This window comes from Arachis hypogaea, chromosome 5 (genome assembly GCF_003086295.3).
Source record: "Arachis hypogaea cultivar Tifrunner chromosome 5, arahy.Tifrunner.gnm2.J5K5, whole genome shotgun sequence".
Classification (NCBI taxonomy): Eukaryota; Viridiplantae; Streptophyta; class Magnoliopsida; order Fabales; family Fabaceae; genus Arachis; species Arachis hypogaea.
In genome coordinates, this window is record NC_092040.1 from 7,613,421 (window position 1) to 7,637,736 (window position 24,316).

The following is a 24,316-nucleotide window of genomic DNA, read 5'->3' on the forward strand; positions in this document are numbered from 1 at the left end:
AAAAATGAGTCAAAATTTATTTTATTTAATATTTATTAATTATCACAATAATTAATAAATATTAAATAAGATAAGTTATGATTATTTTTAACTTTTTTGTTATTAAACATTTTCGGATAATTAATAAATATTAAATAAGATAAGTTATGATTATTTTTAGCTAATTTTTTTTGTTATTAAATATTTTCGTATAAAGATTATCGTCGAATATATCTATTTCACAGTTTCTTACAGCATATCTTGTATATTTATTGCTTGATCAAACATCGAATTTAAATATTATGTTCTCACTGAAATTACTATTAAAATTGTCTTAATTCGTTGATTTTTCGATTAGAATGTTACTAAATCGTTCACAACTAGGATTAGAAGTAAGTCGAGCTGAGTTGAGCTAGATCAAACTCAAGCTTGACTCACAAAAATTGAGCTTAGCTCACGGCTCAGCTCGTTAATAATCAAACTTATTTCTTAAACTCAAATTTAGTTCACTAAAAACTCACGAGTTAGCTCAAATAATAGAAATATAATTTATAATTTTATATCAGTAAATTATAACTTATGTATTTTAAAAAATATTTTAAAAAATATCAATTTTATATATTGTTTATCTATTAATAAATTATTATTTTTAAATTATTAAGATCGTTAATATATATATATATATATATATATATATGTATATATAATCGAGTCCGCTTACGTTAATGTGTTGAACTTATTCAAATTCAAGTTCGGTTCATTTAATTTATGAGTTCAATTTCAAGTTCAAACTTGACTCACTAACTCACGAGTTTAGCTTATAGAACTATTAACAAGTCGAGTTTAAACTAGCTCATGAACTGAGTTGACTCACTTCCAGCCCTATCTGCAACCGATATTTTTTATGACAACTAAAGTACTATTAAAATATGTTAAAATTAATTAATCTTAATTAAAATTATTTTATATATCTATTTACTTTTTTATTATTTTGCTTATAAATCTTTGAAAATAAATTTGAATATAAAAAAATTAAAATAATGGAAAATTATTTTTATTTTTTTGACACAAACCTGTTTTTTAACCACTTACTTAAAGGGTGAAAATTCAGGTGAAGTCGACTTCACGTGAAGTTGATATCTGAGAGCCGTTAGATAAAAATTTAGTCAAATCAATCAAATTATTTAACAACTCTCAAATATCAATTTCACGTAAAGTGGACTGTATTTGAATTTCCACCAAATTGAGTTCACTCTTAGTCTTAATTAGTCCAAGCAGATCCTTTTGAATATACACGGTGCCTTCAGCAGTGTGGTCTCTTATAAGATCCATTTTCCTTGTGCCTTGTCGAATGACCAAGGATATTATTTTATTCTACTATACTCTATCATGTCAATCCATCTCTATTATTTCTTCCTTGTCATCATCTCTGTTCTCTCTCTTGTGGCTCTCAACCTTCTGTTCCAGTCAAGAAAATCCAAAAACCTTCCTCCAGGTCCACCTTATCTTCCAATAGTCGGAAACCTCCACCAACTCAAACAACCATTACACCGCTGCTTGTATGAGCTGTCACAAAAGTATGGCAAAGTCTTCTCCCTCTGGTTCGGCTCCCGCCTTGTGGTTGTCGTTTCATCACAAACGGCAGCGCAAGAATGCTTCTCCAAAAACGACATCGTCCTCGCAAACCGCCCTTACTTTCTCGTTGGAAAGTACATCGCCTACAACTACACAACCCTGGTGTCTTCTCCCTACGGCGACCACTGGCGCAACCTCCGTCGCATCGTGGCCACGGAGGTTCTCTCCACGCATCGACTCGACTCGTTCTTGGAGATCCGAAGAGACGAGATCTTGAGGCTTGTGCAAAAGCTGGCTCTGAAAGCTTCCACCAACGACGATGACTTTGCCAGAGTGGAGCTAAGTTCCATGTTCTCGGAAATGGCGTACAACACTATCATGAGGATGGTTTCTGGAAAAAGATACTACGGTGATGATTGTGACGTCACTGATGTTGAAGAAGGAAAGCTATTCAGGGAGATCATCAAGGAATTAATGGTTTTGGCAGGAGCAGATAACCCCGGAGATTTCATACCTCTGCTTCGTTGGTTTCGTCTTGATGATTTAGAGAAAAGGTTAAAGAGGATTAGTAAGAGAACTGATTCTTTCTTACAAGGTCTCGTTGATGAGCATCGCAGTAGCATGAGGAACACTAACACCATGATTGATCATCTTTTAACTCTGCAACACTCCCACCCTGAATATTATACGGATCAAATTATCAAAGGACTTATTCTGGTAATTAATTGCTTCCTCTATCTTTCATCTATTATTAATTGCTTAAAGTGCTTGATACATATAAAATCTCTTTATCGAACCATTTATTAGATAACGGCGAGCTCTATGGTGTAGATATCATAAATTATCTACATGTATAGAAGTAACATGGTTATAGTTTTTTTAGTGACACCTAGTTCTATTTTTTCTTTTTTACTTTTCTATGACAGCAGTCATATCAATGACACATTGCAATTTCAGATTTTTATCTCCTTAAAAATATATAATTAGCAGTACTATTAAATAAGTAATCAAAGAGTTTTTTACCAAATATACTGAGCCAATTTTTTAATTATATCTCATATAGTTAAGCCTTGTTATGATCTATTTTTTTATTTTTTTAATAATGCAATATATTTTTATAAGTTACGCAGCATGATTTTTTTTGCATAGTTTATTTTTTTTAGAACATTGTTTCTTTCTTCTTTAACACTTTTAGTTATGATAAATTAAATAAATTTCAAAAAAGTTCTTAGGTGGTAGATCTTAATATAATTAATATTCGTGACTTTTTGGTCTTCAAATTTTGTGTTGAGGATAGTCCATATATAGATATTTTTAAATAACTTATTTATAAATTAAAATTTTATAAAAAGATAATTAATATTCGTGATTTAAATTATATAAATAATTTCATCAAAATAATATTTTAAACATACACATTTAGTATTTATTCATAAATATATTTTTTTATTTATATTATATTTTAATAATAGTATGTTCAAATAATATTTTAGTATTTATTCATAATTATGTATTTTTTTTCTTTTGCTTATACTATGTGCGTAATAATGTGTTTAAATAATATTTAATAATATAAATAATTTGCAATTCTATAAAAAAAAGAATCAATTTTTTTTGCAAGCCTTATATAGTTGGGTGTTTTTAAATCTAAATAAATATAAAAGAAATCAAACTTCATTATTTAATTTACTATTATATAATTTTTATTTTGATTTAAAATAATTCATTCAATTAATATAACTAAAATTAACTATAAATTATTTTATATAACACATATAGATTCAATAATTTATATAACACATAAAGTAAAATTTAATTAAATCTGTATATGTTATATAAAATAATTTATAATTAATTTTAATTATATTAATTTAATGAATCATTTTAAATTAAAATAAGAATTCTATAATAATAAATTAAATAATAAAATTTGATTTTTTTATATTTATTTGAATCTAAAAACACATAATTGTGAATAAATATTAAAATATTATTTAAATATATTATTATTAAGATATAATATAAATGAAAAATATATATTTATGACTAAATACTAAATGTGTATGTTTAAAATATTATTTTGGTGAAATTACTTGTATAATTTAAATTACGAATATTAATTATTTTTTTATAAAATTTTAATTTATAAATAAATTATTTAAAAATATCTGTAGACTATATCCAACAAAAAATTTGAAGATAAAAAAGTTACGAATATTAATTATATTAAGATCTACAACATAAGAACTTTTTGTAATTTATTCACCATAATTAAAAGTGTTAAAGAAGAAAGAAATAATGTTCTAAAAAAAAATTAAACGGTGCAAAAAAGAAACCATGATGTGTAACTTATAAAATATATTGCATTATTTATAAAAAAGAAATTAGATTATAACAACGGCTTAACTATATGAGATTTAATTAAAAAGTTGTCCAGTATATTTGGTCAAAAACTCTTTGTTAATTTAGGGTTCTATAAAGTCGTAGAAAATATCTTTTTTTTATAATTTTTTTAATAATTAAAATTTAACACATATAATCACTTAAATTATATTATTTTTGTCAAAATTAAGTCAAACAAATTAATTTAACCAAAAAATAGTGAATCAAATTTTAAATTTGTCTAAATTAATATTATTTTTCATAAAAAAATAACTATAATACCCCTATTATATAAAATGACTAAAATACTCTTATTATATATATTAATTTTGAGAATCCTAAATTCTAACTCTTTTCTTTTTTATCGTTATAGAATTAGAATTTAAATTTTTAAAATTAATAATATATATATATATATATATAAAATAAAGATATTTTAATTGTGTTTTATAATAAAAATATTATAATAATTTTTTATAAAAAATATTAATTTATATCAATTTTAAAATTTAATTTACTAATTTCTTTGTTAAACTGATTTGTTCGGTCTAATTTTAATAAAAATAATATAATTTAATTAATTATATATATTAAATTTTAATTTTTTAAAAATATTTTTAAAAAAATATTTTTGATATCTTTATCCAATTGGCTACCCGGATATTTACACTGAGCTCGCATTACATGGGTGTCTATATAGGGAAATCATCATCATCGTTCATCTTTCCTCAATAACATTTAGGGAATTATCATTATGCCTAAACGATAAAAGAAATTAAGTATAAAATTTTAATAATATTTTAAAGTTTTGTTTTATTTTAATTTTATTTAAAAAAATTAATTTATATTAAATATATTTATAATGACTAATTTTTCAAAAATTAAGAACTAAATTAATAATAATTTTACAAAAATAATATTTAACACAAATAAACCAGTGTTTTGCATTATTGTTAGATTAAAAATGATATTCATACATTAAAATTAATTACTAATATATTTGTGCATAAATACATATATAGTTTAATTTATTTTCAATATATATTTATATTTTAATATTCATTTTATACTAATAACTAATTTTAGTGGCTGATTTTAGAGTATACATAATATATTCATTGTTAGATTAATCATAATTTTTTTTAAAATTTAATTATCAATATATTTAATGCAAATTAACAATTTTTAAAATAAAATAAAATAAAATTAAATTTAAAAATATTTTAAAAACTTTTTAGCAGGACGAAAAGTTTATTTTATTTTAAAAATATAAAATAAATAAATTTTTAATATTTAATATTTATTTTGAAAAACAATTTTGCCAATTCGGCGTTAAATTGAGGGGCCAACAAGGTTGCCTATCACTTATTACGTGGTCCCATATAATTTGACTATGGTACGGAGGCTCCACATATTGACATGCATTTTTTTTGTTTGTTTATGGTGTCTATTATTGAGGGTTTAGTTAATATATTTTTTTAAGTTAAAATTATTATTAATAATTTTTACAAAATTTATTTTAATAAATATATGCAGATACTTTAAAATTTAAATTTAGTATTTATTTTGTAATTTTTTTAATTAATAGTTTAATATGTTTTAAAAAGTATGTATTAGCTAAATTTTATTATGCGAAATGTTAGAGGGTTTTAGTGTAAAAAATGAGCAGTTAATTAATGTTGATTAAAAGTAAGATAAAAATATTAATTATCTAAATTTTTTATTATTAAATACCGGAAGAAAATGATAACAATAGAAATGTTTAATTTAATATCAGTTTACTTTATACTACTACTTTAATTTTGCGGTTCACTGTGTTCCCATCACACCTGGCTAATTTTTTTTGTTATGAGAGTAGAAGTGGTGAAATATTTTAATATTGTAATTTTTTGTGTTTTTTAAAATTATGGAAAGTACACCAATTTCTGTACTTTAAGCTTTTTAATTTTTTTAATACAAATCGAACGGTCCGATTTGTGTATTTATCAGAAATTAGACGGTCTAATTTCTTTATCTCTAGAAATTAGACGGTCTGATCCGATTTCTGTACTTCTAGCAATCAGACGGTCTGATTTCTGTATCTCTAATAAATCAAATAGTCTGATTTCTATTTCTTTATTTAAACGATTCCACATTTAAATATAACATCCCAACAATCTACATTTTAAAAAAATATCACTATCACTTCAATATTTAAAAAAAAAAAAAGTTCATCACATTCACATCGATCTTCACAACTAACATGGACCGTATATATATTTAAATCTTTGATTTGGCATGGCCAGAGGCCAGAGCTAGTATATCAGTTCTGTTTCCGTTGATTGTACTATTTTATGTCAAGTTGTCCTAAAACTGCTTTATCAAATAAATTTATCGTAAGTTCGTAACTTTTATTAATTATATACTAGTAATTAAAATTCACATAATAAACATATATGTCTGTTCCTAACAAAATATAAGAAAGTTTTTAAGTATATTGGTATATTAATATTTTAGTAATTTTTAACTGTTGATTACTGAAATACTTGTAAATTTTTTCAAAATATAATTGCTCGTTCTATAATTTGGACTTGCAGGTTATGTTACTCGCAGGAACAGACACTTCATCTGTGACTTTAGAATGGGCAATGTCTAATTTATTAAACCATCCAGAAATAATAAAAAAGGCAAGAAAAGAAATAGACACACAAATTGGACAAGATCGCATTGTTGACGAATCTGACATTACAAACACAAGACTCCCTTACCTTCAAAACATTGTCAATGAGACATTTCGATTGCATCCTGCAGCACCATTATTGGTACCACATTACTCTTCTGAAGATTGCACCCTAGAAGGATATAAGGTACCACAAAACACAATAGTATTAGTGAATGCTTGGGCTATTCATAGAGATCCCAAAGTGTGGAGTGACGACTCTACACAATTTAAGCCTGAGAGGTTTGAGAAAGAAGGTGAAGCAAATAATCTACTTACATTTGGAATGGGAAGAAGAGCTTGTCCAGGAGCCAATTTGGCACAACGTACAGTCACATTGACTTTAGGCTTATTGATTCAATGTTTTCAGTGGAAACGAATAACATCTCAAAAAATTGATATGACCGAAGATAAAGGACTTACCATGCCAAAGAAAATTCCCTTAGAAACTATGTGTAGGTTGTGTGATGAGCAATTTGCAACTAGGATTTTTTATTCGAAAACATTAACGCGAGATCCTAGTTAAAGTTATTATATGAAGTTCTACACTTCTACTACATCTATAATGTAAAATGAAGGGACAAATATGTATGTCTTTTAATTTGTACTCGATGTTTGCATTTAGTTTTAATGTATTTTTTATCTTTTATTTGGTGTTTAATAATTCAAAATTTAGATATATTTCAATTTTATTTTTAAACCAATTTTGACTATATGCTTGAAATATATTTCAATTTTCTCTTTTATATTATTGAAAGCACACATGAAAATGATGCAATAGTTATCAGGAAAAACAAGTCATACTAATTTCAATGATCTACTATTAAAGCAGCATTATATATCCTCACTTTAAAAAAAAAGTAACAACAAATTAAAGTATTTTTTATTTATAATTTTATTTAGTAGAAATGTTCCGTGACCAAGTTTATGTTAGCCTAATAAATTATTAAATCAACTTGATTAGATTCAGCTAACATAAAAAAAAATTGTTCAGCTAACATTACTATTTCTTTTTAGTATATATAGGGTTCTTTAATTTGAAAATAAAACTGACATGATCACACACAAAAATATTAAACAAAAGTTACGATTTTTCATCTTTTCATAAAAAATATAAAGTAAGATAATTTATATTTAAACAAAATAATGATAGTACATGAATATAAAAAATTAATTATTAATTAATTATTATATATAAAATATATATATTTAGTATTGAATACAAAATTATTATATTGCTGTAATAATTTTTATTATTTGTGTATGGATAAGTTTTTGTGTCAAAGAGCTCTTTTGAATTATTATTCTAAAAAAAAAAGATCTTTTAAAAAACTCATTTAAGTGAATTCCTATAATAAAATGAATCTTTGTGAACATCATAAGATATTTATTCATGAAAGATAAGAAAGTTATAAGTTCCCAGAAAATTCTAATCGCCGCCCTGTCCAAATTCAAGTCAATGACAATGAAGATATCTTAACCCTTGACCTCTCTTTTAGCATTTTGGTTCTTTGTTACTATTTTTGCTTTTGCTTCTCAAAAGTTGGAATAATATTGTTAGTGACCGCTCGATAACCTATGAATTTTATTTGAAAATGAATATTTTGCAATGGAACACATTCTACGAAGTTTTTGCTATAGTGTACCGTGTCGAATATATTTTAGACACGACACTTATTAACAATTATTCGACACGTATATCTGTTGTGTCCAATCATATCTTAGTAAAAAATAAATTTTTTTCAAACACGTTTGGACACATTTAAATATCATTATATTTCAACATGTCCAATTTTATTCTTAATATGTATTTTTAAAATAAATTTAAAAATAATATATATTATTATTTATTAAAATAAAAAATATTTTAAATATTTTATATAATTAAAATAAGATATTAAAAATTAATTTATTTTAATATTAATAAAATATTAAAATATTATTACGATTTATCTAAAAAATACTTAATATTATATATATATATATATATATATGTCCCATCTTTTATACAATTTTAAAATTTATGTATCCACATATTTTATGTTCATGTCAATGTTCATGCATTATAATAGAAGTAAACACTAAACTTACTCCCTAAGTTAAATCTAGTATAAATTTCGAAAACTCGTATCTAAATCCATTTAACCCAATTTTAAGCGCAGCATAATTGGATCGACCTTAATAGGCCCAATTTTAGGCAAAATTTGTATGTTAAAAAAGAGAAGTGAATTGAACTTATTATGCAAGCTAAATGCTTAGATATGAATAATTAATAATTTGTCAATAAATGAACACAAATGGAAAAAACAGTAAACAAAAAATAAAAAAGCTGCATTTTTAGTAAAAAATAAAAAATTGACTAATAATGACTCAAACACAAGAAAAATATAAAATACATTGATCACTTAGTATCATTTTTCAAAAAAAAAATACACAAGACAAACATTAAGGTTTTACTACAAAAAAATAATATCATCAAATTTATCGTTAGAAAAATGAATAAAATTTGGCAATAAGTTATTTATCGTAAAAAAAATCAGACGGTATAAATTTTGTTGGTAATTAATTATTGTCGGATTTTTTTATCTGACGATAATTATCGTCAAATTTTGTGATCGATTATCTGCTCGAAAAAATTATTTGGTTATCGGTAAATTTTTCTAACGGTAATGTTGACGTCACAATATCTTGTTGTCCGCACTATTACCGTCAGATTATATCCACAGTAAATTCGTTCGACAATGTCAATTTTTTTTAAAAAATATTGTAACGCAATTTTTTTTATTTTTGCTTTTTAATTTTAAAATTTTATTTAAAATTATTTTTCACACAATTAGTGATCAATTTATCAATAACAAAAACTAATTATGTAATATTAAATATCAAATATTCAAATAAATATCAAATATTCAAATAAATTAAAAGTCAAATAAATACAATGAAAAAGTAAAACAAAGCCCTAACAGCTAAAGATCTTGGTAGTCGTTGTCATCGTTTTCGTAGTCCTGCTAAGGCGACGGAGCCGGCGGTGATGTTTGTGTCCCACCAACAGGGTCAATGCCAGTGGCGCACATCTGAGCCTGGTATATCTCTATCTGAGCCTCCATCCGCTGAAGCTGCTCCAGCTACTCCTTCCACTCCAGCCTCAGGTCATCCGTGTCCCCCACGCATGTGAGGATTTTTTGATATCTCTCCCAAGTCTCGGTCAACTCCTGAATTTGTTTGTGAAGGCTCTGGGAGACCTCCTGCACCTGCAGCCTCAAATTAATGCCTTTCTCAAGATCGACGGCTCGACTGGTGGCAGAGGTGGACGATGGCCTCAATGTAGAGGTGCGAAAAATGCCGGCGAAGAACAACCCTAGTCCCGTACGGTGTTGAGGCGGTATCGGGCCAAACTGTACCAGGATCGACGCTGAAGCAATAGTGTTACTGGCGTCCTTACCACTTTGCTAAGAATGTTGAGTTGCGGCCTCTAGTTTCTGCGTGTAGGGAACTTCTGTGTAACACATGTTATTATGATTAGGATGACAGTTATACAGTTAATTGAAAATTTTATATCACAATATCAGATATTTATTCACGTGATGATCTGCAGACCGCTGATCAACAAATATCTCTTTGTTCTCCTTCAAAGTGTGGGTGTACTTTAAGGTCTCCGCCAATATCGTATCGCGATCCAACGACTTTGACTATACATGTTGTATTGAAATAAGTTGTTCGGATGTCTACTAATGATATGTCCAAGAATATAACTAAGTTAATAACAAAATTAGAGAAGTTACATACCAGTCTGGCCTTATTCTTAGTGAAGGTCACTGAGTCGCCGGTATACTTGGATAACCTGGTCGCGCCTCTCACATACATCCTCCAGCATTTGTTGTAGCTGCCTACCCATACGATGGTCATATATCTTCCTGATGATGAGATCATACTCCATATCCTATATAAAGTTCAGCTACACAAAAAGATTTTAAAATGAGTTAATCAAAATATATCATATTAAACAAAAAAGAAGATATAATCTAGATAAGAATATTTGACTATATTAAGTTCTTACCGCCTACTTCTGAAACCATCGCTTTCTGATCTCAGAGGGAATCTTTTTGTAGCTCGGCCATGGATAGTCATACATTAGTTTGATAATATTACGTTGATCATCTCTTGAGTACATGTATTGTTGTTTGGCGCAAACTTATCAACAATTCACAAACCATAATATATAAAGAATTTTATAGAAATTTCGGCTGAGTTTTATCTGTAACAGTAATGCACCACAAACTCTATCCATCAACAATTAACTTAAATAGCACCAATATTCACAGTCAATGAACAACAGTTAATAATCAAGAAGTAAAATCCATAAATCCACTAAACTAGAATCAATAATAAAGAATCAATAAACAGGATATATCAAACACTTTCAACAATTTAAACCTACAATCCTAAATCCATTGAAATTAGAATAAACTATCAAGAATCACTAATCACAATATATTAAATACTTCAGCAGTTCAAACATACAATCTTAAATCTACTAAAACTAGAATCAATTATCAAAAATCACTAATCACAAATTATCAAATACTTTTAGCATATAAAAGACTTAAAATAGTATTTACACTGTTACACCATCCGTCCATAAAAATGATACAATAGTTATAAAGAAAAACAAGTCATACTATTTTCAGTGATCTACTATTAAAATAACATTATATATCCTCTCTTTAAAAAAAAGTAACAACAAATTAAATTATTTTTTATTTATAATTTTATTTAGTAAAAATGTTCCGTGACCAAGTTTTTGTTAGAGAAATTCGAAATGAAGGGGACGACAATAACGTGGTGCCGATAGCCTAAATGCAATATTTTACTAAAATAGCTACCATAGGATTTTTTTTAACGGTGAATCTGATGTTAAAGTTTGTGTCTATTTTTATGGTTTTTTCTCCAAATTATTAGCGTCGAATTTACTATCAAAAACGAAAATTCGCCGGTAATGATTTGACATACATGACGAATTTCACACCAAAAACTATTGGTAAATTTTTCAGTAAACCCAACGCTAATGTGCGACGATAAATTCGACAGTATTTAACATTTTTTTTGTAGTGTTTTATTTAAAAGAGAGATTACGACTGAAAGATTAAGACTAAAAGACTAAAAAATAGAGACTAAATTAAATTTGTATATTGTATTTAGTATAAAATATACTGAACTGAATCATATTTAATTTAAAATAAATATAAAAATTAAAAAATAAATTTAAAATTAAAAAAATTAAATAAAAATATTTTTTTAAAAAAATATTATTAAAGTTTGACTCTTCGTCTCCAAAAATTTTAATACGAGGTCATCGATTAAAATACTACATCACAGACATCACAGTTTTATTCTGAGCCTCAATATAAAAAAAAAAAAAACGCTCCCAAAAAAAGTTTATAATCTATTGAAAAAGTAAAAATTATGTGTGCATACATTTTGAAATATAAACTATCCAAAAGTTACAAAATTCATTATTATTTATAATTAATTTAACAACCATTTTTTAATTACTATCCAAATAAAGATATTTTATGAAAATAATAATCAACTAATAACCATGTATTTAATTAAATTAATTAGTATATAAGACATATTAATATATTAATAATTATTTTTCACGCAAAGAAGTCTTTACTTTATCCAACTCCAAATCAAAGTCAAAGATGGTATCTTAATCTTTGAGGCGTTGACCTTTTCTTGGGTAGCTTCGTACTATCTTGACTTTATCTAAGTTGGAATAGTATTCATTTTCACATACTACACAGAATTTGAAAGTTGGAAGTTGCAACCATATATATATATATATATTAAAGAGCTACTGTATTATTATTACAACTTCACGTCAAACCCTACATACAGAGCCAAATTTATTGAGATAAAGCATAATGATGGAACTTTCTTATTATAACTCTCTTCTTCTGTTCGTTGTTTTCATCACTTCTTACATGCTATTCACAAAGAGATTCAAAAACCTACCACCATCTCCACCGTCTCTTCCTCTAATCGGCAACCTCCACCTCCTGAAACCACCCGTCTTCCGCACCTTCTACGCCTTATCACAAAAATACGGTCCCATTTTCTCGTTCCGCTTCGGTTCCCAACTCTCCGTGGTCGTTTCCTCCGCCTCCTTGGCCGAAGAATGTTTTACCAAAAACGACATCGTCCTCGCGAACCGTTTCCGTTCCGCCAAGACCAAGCACCTAACCTACAACAACACCGTGGTGATAACTTCGCCGTACGGCGACCACTGGCGCAACCTCCGCCGCATCTGCTCCCTGGAGATCCTCTCCACTCAGCGTCTCAACTCTTTTACGGGAATCCGAAGGGACGAAACGGCGAGGTTGGTTCGGAGCTTGAGTGAGGGGTTATGCGAGGGCTTCACGAGAGTTGAAGTGAGATCGAAATTGACGGAGCTAACGTTCAACACGATCATGAGAATGGTGAGTGGGAAACGGTACTACGGGGAAGAATGCGATGGTACGAGTGCGGAGGAGGCGAAGAAGTTCAGGGATGTGATGGATGATATGGCGAAGTTCGGATTGAGTTCGAATCTTGGGGATTTTGTGCCTGTGGTTCGGTTGTTCGATTTCAGTGGTGATAATAGAAAACTCCAAATAATTGGTGAGAAGATGGATGCTCTGTTCCAAGGGCTGATCGATGAGCATAGAAGCAAGAAGGAAAGTTCAAACACCATGATAGATCACTTGCTCTCCTTTCAAGAATCTCAACCAGAGTATTACACCGATCAAATTATCAAAGGGCTTATCATGGTCAGTCATCTATTCTTTGCCCATTCATTTATGATTAAAAATGATAATTAAGAGATTAGCATATAATTTGAAATCTATTCCGTTTGCATGGGTGTAGGCCATGATGGTAGCTGGAACAGAGACTTCGGCTATAACAATAGAATGGGCATTGTCGAATCTGTTAAACCATCCACAAGTGTTGGAGAAAGCAAGGATGGAGTTGGACACTCATGTTGGACAAGACAGGCTCTTAGAAGAAGACGACCTTACCAAATTAACCTACCTTCATAACATAATCTCTGAGACTTTGAGACTCTACCCTGCAGCGCCAATGCTATTGCCTCATCTCTCCGCTCAGGACTGCACCCTTGGAGGCTACCATGTGCCACGTAATACTCTGGTTTTTGTCAATGCGTGGGCCATCCATCGGGACCCGGACTTGTGGGCCCAATCTTCAACTTTCATGCCTCAAAGATTTGAGAATGCTGACGCCAACAATAACCCTTATGGCTTCATGCCGTTTGGGATGGGGAGGAGGGCGTGTCCTGGCTCCGGCCTGGCCCAGAGAACCCTGGGCTTGACTTTGGGCTCTTTGATACAATGCTTTGATTGGAAGCGGATTGGGGAGGAAGAAGTTGACATGACAGAAGGACACGGAACTCTGATGTCAAAGGCTATTCCATTGGAGGCCCAATGTAAAGCCCGTCCAATCATCACCAAGATTTTCTCTCAATGAGATGTGAATAATGTATGATTGTTTTCCATTGATTTAGTAGCTTTACTTTTAAATTTTAAAAAGAAAAAGAATGTATAATTTTTATATTTGAGAAATATATGAAGCTTTTCCTATTTATTAACAAGTTAAAGTGGTTAATAATGTTCATTTGTTGGCAAATTACAATTAATCAGATGGGAAGTGTATATGAAATAATATTATACATCTAAATTTTTTTATTAACTAAATTTAACTAAATTAGTCTAATAATATAATAAAAATTGTTATAATTGACATTATTATAAATTTTATTATTTAATTTAGTTAAATTTAATTTATAAACAAACTTAAATGTGTAATATTAATCATGTAGAAGAGATATGCTTGAGATTTGTTAGGCAGGTTCTAGATTATGGCACTACCTTTATTCTAGAATAAGTTGAAATTGGATTGAATAAAAGAAAATACAAACCTAACTCACATGATTGTGTTGCCCTGAGGGGACACTTTTATTAAATTAATACGAGTGGATGCATAATCGCATATGGAATACACTAGAACAATTAGTGTAGTAGTATTATATTATGTGACAAAAGTCACAATATATCTCGTTCTCATCTCCAACAATACAGAAACATCATGGTTTTTCTGATAGAGCGGCCTAATTAAGAACTGTCGCTCCGATTTGGCTTGGATGAGGTGAACACCTATCCCAACATATATAAAAAACAGACAATAAGGCGTTTTTTGCATACCTTCTTTAATTTATCATCAATTATTTTTAATATAAAAATAAAGAATATACAAAAATAAGGCCTATAATATTTGAAAAAAATATAAATTGATCTTATTTTGTGATTTGTAATGATTTAAAAATATATTTAAAATTTTAATTTTTTTAAAATTTAAAAATATATCTCATTTTTTGTATATATAAACTCATTGACTAGCGATAAATTTTTAAATAAAGGAATTAGTTCTTGGCCTGTCAAATTAAGGAATACTGTAAAAAAAAAATTCTGTTGAATTTAAAAGACCCAAATAAACAAAAAAATGGATCTAAATTTACAAATCGTAAAAACCTTTCCTTTCCTCAATTTATTATTTTTTTAAAGAAAAACAAAGAGAAATAAGAAAGGAATGAATGAATTACTTGATGGTGTTGTGGATCATGAAGATTGGGAAGCCAGTCATTAGTGGCAGGGTTGCATTTGTAGCCTGGTCCTGCTGGCTTAGTTTCATGAGCAGCGATTACATGGTTCTGTATCTCATAACCTCCTTCCGTGACCACATTTATAAACCCAGTCCCTGTCTGGTGAAATAAGAAAAAGTTAAAAGGAAATAAAAGCACAAGATAAAGCTAAGCAGGAAGTGAAGTATGAATTACGGCGTGATGCTGTTTGTCAATAGATGCTAACTTGTTGTAATACTCGGTTTCCACAAACTCATCCTGCGCATCTGCCCACCCCTCCTTACAAACTATATCCTGCCAATAGTGAAAGGTATCATCAGAAACCAATGAAGAGAGAGAGAGAGATAGAGAAAGATGCTATAGAGAGGGAGAGACATGAGGTTGAGACTGGAGAGAATGAAGCTTGTGTAGCTCGGGTATGGAATTAGTGACATGGAGGTCAACGGTGGGGTCTTGATCTGGTTCGCTTCTGTTGGGTTTGATGGGTCGTTTGGGAGCCAAGGCTTCGAATTGAGCTCTGATCTGATCAGCGATCCTCGCTTGCTCATCAGGGTCAACAACCTCGTCGCTTCTACTGGGCTTCTTCCATTGCTCCTGCCCCACCATCGTTCTCCCTTTTCGCTTTCAGTCTCAGGTCTAATGAATTTATTTCTTATTTATAGAGAGAGTCAAAGACAGGGAAAGTAAAAACTAAAAACTGTGGGCCTTCAAACCCGCGGCACCTCTGTATGTGTGATGCTGAGTGATAACTCAAAATATGGGATCGCTTCATTTTAATGGGCTTCAAATAAGCTCATCTTTTTTTCATTTTTCCTTTTTCTATTTTAATTTTTCCTTCATCACTTCTGTAGGAAGTGGAATTGTGGAAAGGGAGTTCATAAAACGTTAAGTTTTGTAAAGTCAACAAGTGTTTCAGCACATAAAGTCAAAGAGACAACTTTACTTGAAAAAAAAAATAGTCCAATGCCAACGAAATGTTGTATAAATAAAAAATACTAACGGTCCATATGGATTTAGCTTATTACTTTCTGTTACAACTAAGTGAAATTCTCGTTATATTGTACTCAGCAATTATATTGAATGATTCTGTACAAAGAATTTAATTACATCACATGACTCAGGCTTGCATCGGCTACTAGCTTCTTTATGTCGTCATGAACGTAACAGAAACATGAAGGACTTGTTCTTAGTGATCACTATCAGTCACAAAATTCAATAACCAGGTCAAATTTCATGAGGAAGCTACCTAGCTAGAATGCGTGTGGAAGCTAGTTCCGTGGGAGTGGCAACATGCACCTTACCGTATCTTGTCGTGGATCGGATTGGATATTCTATTTTATTCGACTAATTTGTACTCCTATATATGTATATGTTATATACATATATAAAAATATTTTTTTAAGTAGATATTGAATCAAAGACTTATCAAAATCTTTAACCACTAAAAAATATTTTAATTGATAATTTAATACTCTTTTTAACATAAAAGTTATTTCTACTTTAGATTATTATCAAGCTATATAATAATACTGTATCTTTTTGGTAACTCACGGGTAGGGTTAGATACCTGCAAGTTAAGAACAAATAGGATTAGAATTGCAATATTCTCAATTCGCGAGTAGAGTAGGATTGAATTTATATAAAAATATCAACCCGCAGGTAGAGTTAAGGTTGAATCTAAATTGTTCATTGGTTCGTTGAGTCGTTTAGCTATGAGGTGTAAGGGGAGGATTAGGACCTGAGCGTGGGTGCTGAGGTAGGGAATTGTACTAGCGGCTAGTAAGTTTGTTGAAGGGTGGAGCCACCTGCAAAGACATTCTGATGCTTAAGTTATTGTTCGTACGATGAGGCAGCTAGGTTAAGGTAATGGTGACGTATCTGAAGAGAGCAGTAGGTCATTCTCCATATCCCTTAGAAGAGATCGGGTCACGTGATGGGTGCCTCGTCGTATGGACGGGGCGCGTGTTCGCTTGATAGATCTCCAACTCTTGTTGGGTTGGGCCAAAATAGTGCCCTCAATGCGTCAAGGCGTGAGACTCACGACTGGCACATTTGCTTGCTTGTGTTCTCGTGAAAGGTAGTTTTTGCCTAATATGCTTTCGTTGGCGAGGGCTCATGCTTCTAGTATTTTCCTCGCGGGTGGGGGTTGTCCTCAACCCATGTTCGAGGGCGTCGTTTCGATTATTGCGCTAGCGACATTAAATGCACTTAAGAAAGGCCAATTTTATTCCTGACCTTTCGCGCATCTTCTTTTATGAATACAGTTACCACTTTTGCTTTACATTACCATTTCTATTCTTCCATTTCTTTTCGATAATTATCACTGCCACTCACTCCTTTCCTCCTCTGCGACTGTTACTTCCATCTCTGTCCGTGAATTTTATACTGCTGCTGCGAGGGAATCGCCATTGCTGGCTTCAAAGTGAGGCCAGCTCGAGATCGTCATCCTTTTTAGCTCACCCTTGAGGAAAAGAGGTGCATCCCAATCTACTGGAGGTAAGTGTAGGGTATTCAATCCCTTTATTATTCTTCTATTTTTTTGATTTGTTTGCTTCTATTTTCTTACGCCTTGGTAACTTCATTTAATTTTTTCTTGCAATGGAGATGGCCACTAAAATACTATCTTTAGTCACTTGATGACCCACTTTTTTTTTTTTTATGGAGACTACAACGCTCCTAGCTCCCCTAAAGCTAGGTAGGAGGTTCTCCAGTCCAAGGAGCCGGTGCCCGACCCCAACCTAAATTCTAGCCTAGACACAATACTATTGGCGAAGTTGACCATAATAAGGGAGTTGTGATTGCATCTTTTTGGTAATACGTAAATAGGATCGGATACCCATGAGTTTAGAACAAAAAGGGTTTAAGTTAGGATATTCTCAACTCTCAAATACAATAGAATTGAATTTATATAAAAATTTCAACTTGCAGATAAGATTAGGATTAAATTCAAACCCTATCCTACTCTATTCATTGTCATCCCTAAATCCCTTAAGCAGCAAGACTTTGTTTAGCAAAAAAACTCGCAATCATGTAAAGGCTCTAAGCCTAAAAAAAAAACTGGTGTATTAATCATAATTAGAAAGATGATTAATTTATTGAACAGTGTGGGGAGCAAAGACTTGCTCTTGGAAAATGACCCATGAAGAGTCCACCGAGACTTGTGATTCTGACTGAATTTTCAAGTGCTCCATGACAAGAAACACAACCTTATTTTCCAAACAAAACCGTGTTCAGATATTTTACTTAATCTCATGTTGTAGCTGACCACTTCACCCTCTTCCTCCATAATCACAGTTTTTTCTAACCAAGCAATTCTCTCTCTCTCTCTTTTTTTTTTTCATGGAAATTCTTCATCAGCACCATAAATTTCATGCATCTGTTTGCGTAGTCCTGTTTCTTCTTCTTCTGCTTCTGCAGTTCCAATCATTGGCCTTCACAGTCCCAGATAAGTTCTTCATCAATTGTGGCTCGGATACCGATGTTACAGACAACAATACTGGTCGAATTTTCATTGGAGAAAGAGAAACAGAAATGGAAGCATCTTCTTCTGTTGGTTTCATCTTCCCAAAACATGGTAGCACCAGCGAGAAAGAGAGAAACCATTCACCAACACCTCCTCTGTATCAAACAGCAAGGCTTTTCCATGCTGAATCTGAATACAAGTTCAGAATTGAAAAGCATGGGTATCATCTTCTGCGCCTCCATTTCTTTGCTTTCTCTTCTTCGGAAGGTAACCTCTCCTCTTCTCTCTTCAATGTCTCTGTTCCCGGCTTCTTCCTTTTGAACAATTTCAATCCTCAATACAACAAAACCTTAATAGAGGAGTTCTTTTTGAGCATCAACACCAACAACTTCCGAATCACTTTCTCTCCTATTCATCCAAATCCTGCATTTCTAAATGCAATAGAACTCTTCCTTCTCCCCAATACTTTCATCCCAAAAGGAAGATTTTATGACCACAACAGCATGGTGTTCCATACGAGTTACAGGCTCAACGTTGGAGGCTCTGATGTCAACACGGTGAATGACTCGTTGTGGAGAAACTGGCAAATTGATGATCATCCTTCTGCTGGACACAAATTTCAAAATACTAGTCCAATTCACGAAGGAAACTATGCTACTCTTGCCCCTAATCTTGTTTACCAGAGCGCAAGAGTGATGAATAGTTCAAAGAATCACTCAAAACTTTCCAATATAACATGGCAACTTGATGTTAAGAAAAATGCTAAGTATCTTGTTCAGCTTGATTTCTGTCATATTATTGGAACTCCGGTTCTGAAAAATTCACACTTCAATCTTTACTTCGATAATAACTTGAGTCACCGGATCACTCCTTATGATCACTTCAACCAAACTTGTGTTCCTTTTCGTTTGGAATCTGTGGTTGATTCGGATGACTCTGGAGTTTTCAAAATCAGCATAGGACCTGCCCAGAATTCTCCACATAAATATGCTTATCTGAATGGCCTGGAACTAATGGAAATCGTTGAGAAAACAAGTCCAGGTCCTATGCCAGAAGTAAAACAGAATCGTCCTTCGCATTCTCATTCCCATTGGTATTGGCGTTTGCTTGTGCATTTGAAACTGTTGGCGATTCTCGGAGCTGTGGCTTTGGTTTCATTTATAGCAGTTGTGTTCTTTGTGTGTCTGAAACCCAAGAAACCGAAGCATGACCAAAGTGTTGATTGGTTGCCAATGGAGAAAAAGAGAGGAGGAGGAAGCTCACACTCTCATAGCAGATATGGTAGCAGCCATGGCTCATCATCATCATCATCTTCACGTTCACATGTCCCAAACTTAAACAAGATCCCTTTCGATGAACTCCAAGTTGCTACCAACAACTTCGACCAGAATTGGGTAATTGGAATGGGTTGTTTTGGAATTGTATACAAAGGACTTCTCAACAATGGACTGAGGGTGGCAGTGAAAAGAAGCGAACCAGGGTTGCTACAACAACAAGACCTCTTGGATTTGGAAGCGGAGATCAATATTCTGTTGAGAATTCGCCATCGCCACCTTGTTTCCTTGATCGGATATTGCGACGAGAAGTCAGAGATGATCCTTGTTTATGAGTACATGGAGAAAGGGACACTGAGGGATCATTTATACAGTTCCAAGTTGTGTTGGATTCAGAGGCTTGAGATTTGCATTGGAGCCGCGAGAGGACTGAATTATCTTCACAAAGGTTCTTCCTGCAGAGGAATCAGCAATGTTCATAGCCATGTGAAATGTAGTAACATATTGTTAGATGAGAATAATGTGGCTAAGTTTTCTGATTTTGGGCTTTCAAGAAAAGTAGGCCCTTTTGATGAGAACATGAAATGTGATGTGTATTCCTTTGGAGTAGTACTTGTTGAGGTGGTGTGTGGAAGGGTGGCTATGGATGCAAACTACTTGGCTGCTGAATGGGGAAGCATTTGCAAGAAGAAAGGGAGATTGGAAGAAATAGTTGATCCTTGCATAAAGTGTGAAATTGATGGAGAGTCTCTCAGAAAGTTTGGTGAGACTGTGGAAAAGTGTTTGAGAAAGAAGCCTTTTGATAGGCCTTGTATGGGTGATGTCTTGTGGGACTTGGAGTATGCATTGCAGCTTCAGAGAGGGGCAATTCAGTCAAATCCACATAGTAATACTATTGCTTCTGCTAAGACTCAAGAATTGGCCATTCTCAAGCATGATCAATTGAATACACCAGTCAACTATTATTCTGGTTTGTAATCACCAATAATATTTTTTAATCTTTTATTATTTTCCATATCATTTTGTATTATTATTGAGGAATAAAGCATCGAATTAGAAGAGATGAACAATTTACAATGTATATTGTTTTTAAATGGGACAAAATTCTTTGTATTGTTCTTAAATACAGAGTGATACATGTGAACTTTGTAATGAACATATTCAATAATTGAAGCTATAGATTATACGCATAGTCACTTATATTATTAAGTGGGGGATCAGTAGTAGTCATGCTCTCTCTCATTGAGAAAGTAGTGACATTCTTATTCGTTAATGAATGATTCATACTTCGATTGACACGTGGGAGTTCATTCATGCGTCTTCATCAATCATTTTTACTTAAAATATTAAGCACAAGTTGGAGAATATATACTTGGTTTATAATATATTTATATAGGAGGGACCGGGGCCACTGAATTTTACACATTGGATTGATTCCATATATATAAATCCTATCATACTGTTCAAATAATTTAAAATAAAAATCTAGGCATGATTTGGACTCACCAATAACTTAGCTATGTATTGAGTCGTACAAAAAGAAGCTCATACTTTGATTCCAGTTTTGACTAAATTCAAAAGAACCAAGTCACGCATAGCTGTATCAACTATATGAAGCATGAAGCCATGCATATATATATGGCTCTTAAAATATCATATCAGTTAAGCGTGAGATAGATGAGGAGTGCTAAATTGAACTCATCATCTTAGCTTGCTCATTGTGAGATATGAAGTTACTTCATCTGTGCATACATGCATGCATGCACCACATGCATATGCATATATCATTATTCATCGCTAGCTATGACAGAATCTTTAGTGCAATATTTACAGAACAATTTGAAAACTCTGCTTTAATAATTCTTCTCCTCCGATCCTTTTCTGTTCTGTTCCTCTTTTTTCGTTATTATCGTCATCTTTTTTTTTTTAATTTTTTTATATATTCAATAAAATTACTTAACGCATAAATTTAAAAAAAAAATCATTGACATCTAACTAACAAATGACACAACAAAAATTTAGTATTCAACACATGAATTTTTAAAAAATTATATGTTCAAATATTAATATCTAATCAAATTACAAATAATACATAATACAAAAATTTTAAAGCACAACACAAAAATTTTTAAAAGATCACATGTCTAAAATATTAACTCAACCAACAAAATATATTTACATAAAAAAATTATATGTTATGTACAAAAATTTATGTGTTATGTAAAAAATTTTATGTTATATCGATAAATTACGAGTTATGTGCAAAAATTTTTTATTCTATATAAATAAATTTATGTGTTCTCTAACAAAAATTTATGTTAAAGAAGTGCAAAAAAAAATTGTATGACGTATGCGTGCATTTCTTTATCAGCTTATGCCAATTTAATTAGATTTAATTACAAAAATACTTATATATAATATTATCGATAAAAAATTAATTAATATTAACTTAAATACAAGATAAATATAAAAAAATTAATCACCTAATATTTCTTTTTAATAGAGAGAATAATATAACACCACAACTAGGCACCAGTCATATAATTGTTAATAAACTTTATGTGCGTCCATGATATTTTTTAAATAAAATAAGAATTAATTTGTTACGAATCTTAAGTTTATTTAAGAATTTATTATTAGTCAATAAATTATTTTATATATATATAATATAAAATTTCAACTTTTAAAAATTACTTTGAGTGAGATATCCACTTGTCCAATTCAAATTAGTTAATTACTAAGAACTATGTATAGCTAGTTAGCTAGCTAGATACCACCAGTGGCATACCTTAATTATATTCTCCACTTGAAAATTAATTAAATCTGCAAATTGACCGGGTGAATTATATATATAAATATTTTGAGGGTGTGGCAGTTAAATCTGTTTGTGTCGTTTACCCGATATATTGCGGCACAGCGGCATAATAAGACACGTACATAATTAGCTTGATCATAAATCATAAATTGGTATATATACAATAATATTTGAATAATTAGCTCCGTTAACAAAAATCAAGACCTAAATAACTTATAGACAAAAAATTACAAATTTTCATAGTTGATGTACAAAGCTGATAAATAACCAATGATGAGTATGATGGTGATCCATGGAACGTAACATGTGTATTAATGTTAGTGACCTTCACCTCTTCCGCTAGGCCCCGAAGACATGGTGTGAACTCGTTGGGTGTTTTTGTTCTTGATACTACTACTATTATCTTCTTTAACCATGGCCTTTGCACTTTGCACTTGTTTGACATGTTGATGATGTTGTTGTGGTGGTGGTTCAATAAGGAGTCTACAAGTTACAAGGCTAGGCCTTGTAGAAGCTGCAAGGACCATGAGGAAAGCTACAAGTATGATTGAGTTCCTCATGATACAAAGAAACAGAACACAAATCAAAGTTGTGTTGTGTTGTTGTGTTGGTGAAGTGCAACAATATATTGTGAGTGTTTATACCCTCCATTCTACAATAAAGCTAAAGAAATAGTGGGCCCTCACAAGATTGGTTTGGCATCTCCAACGAGCGAGCTAAACCATACGACTGCTCTTGTTGCTTCCCAATTAAAGAACGGTTAAGGGCTTTTTGTCGGCTGGGACCCACCCCTTCACTACGAGTCTATGTTCTCGTCAAAAACTCAAAATATATTAAATTAGTTAATTATTATATATTTATATATAAATAACTGATTTTTTTTCTTAACTTAAATAAGCTAAACCAAAAAAAAAAAAGAAAAATAAAAAACTGTTTAAACAAAAGGATTGTTTCATTTAAAATTACCCTTAAATTTCTCTAAAAAAAAAGTTTTATTTGATAGAGTTAGTAATTTTATTGTCATCTTTATTATAATATCTGCTATCGTATTTGCATCTCTCATAATTAAATGAAAGTTAACATACCAATTTTAATGCATGATATCCCTTATTTTGAGCACCAAATAGATCAATAAACTCAAAACTATTTTGGTAATTAGTAATAAGATTAAACGCTTCCACACAATCCGTCTCACAAATAATATCTCGTTGATTAAGATCCCAAGTTAAAAGATATCCTCTCCAAATAACAAACAATCCCTCTCGAAAAATATTATTACTCTCAATCATTTTCAAACACCCCATTTATTAACTTCCATTACAATATCTAATAATGCAAACAAAACCAACAATATTATCAGAACCAGGATAATTAACATCACAATTAATCGTAAAAATACCAATAGATAGAGGATTCTAATAACCACCTAGAA

At 30.8% G+C, this 24,316-nt stretch overlaps 4 protein-coding genes across 4 annotated transcripts; 3 read left to right on the forward strand and 1 right to left on the reverse strand.

Moving 5' to 3' along the window:
• Nucleotides 1-1,241: 1,241 nt before the first annotated feature.
• On the forward strand, nucleotides 1,242-7,283 carry LOC112800537 (cytochrome P450 81E8). The gene is made up of 2 exons (XM_025842866.3): nucleotides 1,242-2,271; nucleotides 6,513-7,283. The coding sequence occupies exons 1-2, from the start codon at nucleotides 1,369-1,371 to the stop codon at nucleotides 7,158-7,160; spliced, it is 1,551 nt and encodes a 516-aa protein (XP_025698651.1). The 5' UTR covers nucleotides 1,242-1,368; the 3' UTR covers nucleotides 7,161-7,283.
• Nucleotides 7,284-12,292: 5,009 nt separating this feature from the next.
• Nucleotides 12,293-14,285, forward strand: LOC112800541 (isoflavone 2'-hydroxylase). Its single transcript, XM_025842868.3, has 2 exons — nucleotides 12,293-13,446; nucleotides 13,544-14,285. Exons 1-2 carry the CDS (start codon nucleotides 12,562-12,564, stop codon nucleotides 14,159-14,161), a joined length of 1,503 nt encoding a protein of 500 aa, XP_025698653.1. The 5' UTR covers nucleotides 12,293-12,561; the 3' UTR covers nucleotides 14,162-14,285.
• A 320-nt stretch (nucleotides 14,286-14,605) lies between these two features.
• LOC112800542 (uncharacterized) lies at nucleotides 14,606-16,393 on the reverse strand. Its single transcript, XM_025842869.2, has 4 exons — nucleotides 15,708-16,393; nucleotides 15,528-15,626; nucleotides 15,294-15,452; nucleotides 14,606-14,847 (listed from the first exon to the last, which is right to left on the reverse strand). The coding sequence occupies exons 1-4, from the start codon at nucleotides 15,936-15,938 to the stop codon at nucleotides 14,806-14,808; spliced, it is 531 nt and encodes a 176-aa protein (XP_025698654.1). The 5' UTR covers nucleotides 15,939-16,393; the 3' UTR covers nucleotides 14,606-14,805.
• A 2,278-nt stretch (nucleotides 16,394-18,671) lies between these two features.
• Nucleotides 18,672-21,047, forward strand: LOC112803198 (probable receptor-like protein kinase At5g24010). Its single transcript, XM_025846710.1, has one exon. The coding sequence runs from the start codon at nucleotides 18,672-18,674 to the stop codon at nucleotides 21,045-21,047; it is 2,376 nt and encodes a 791-aa protein (XP_025702495.1).
• Nucleotides 21,048-24,316: the final 3,269 nt, after the last annotated feature.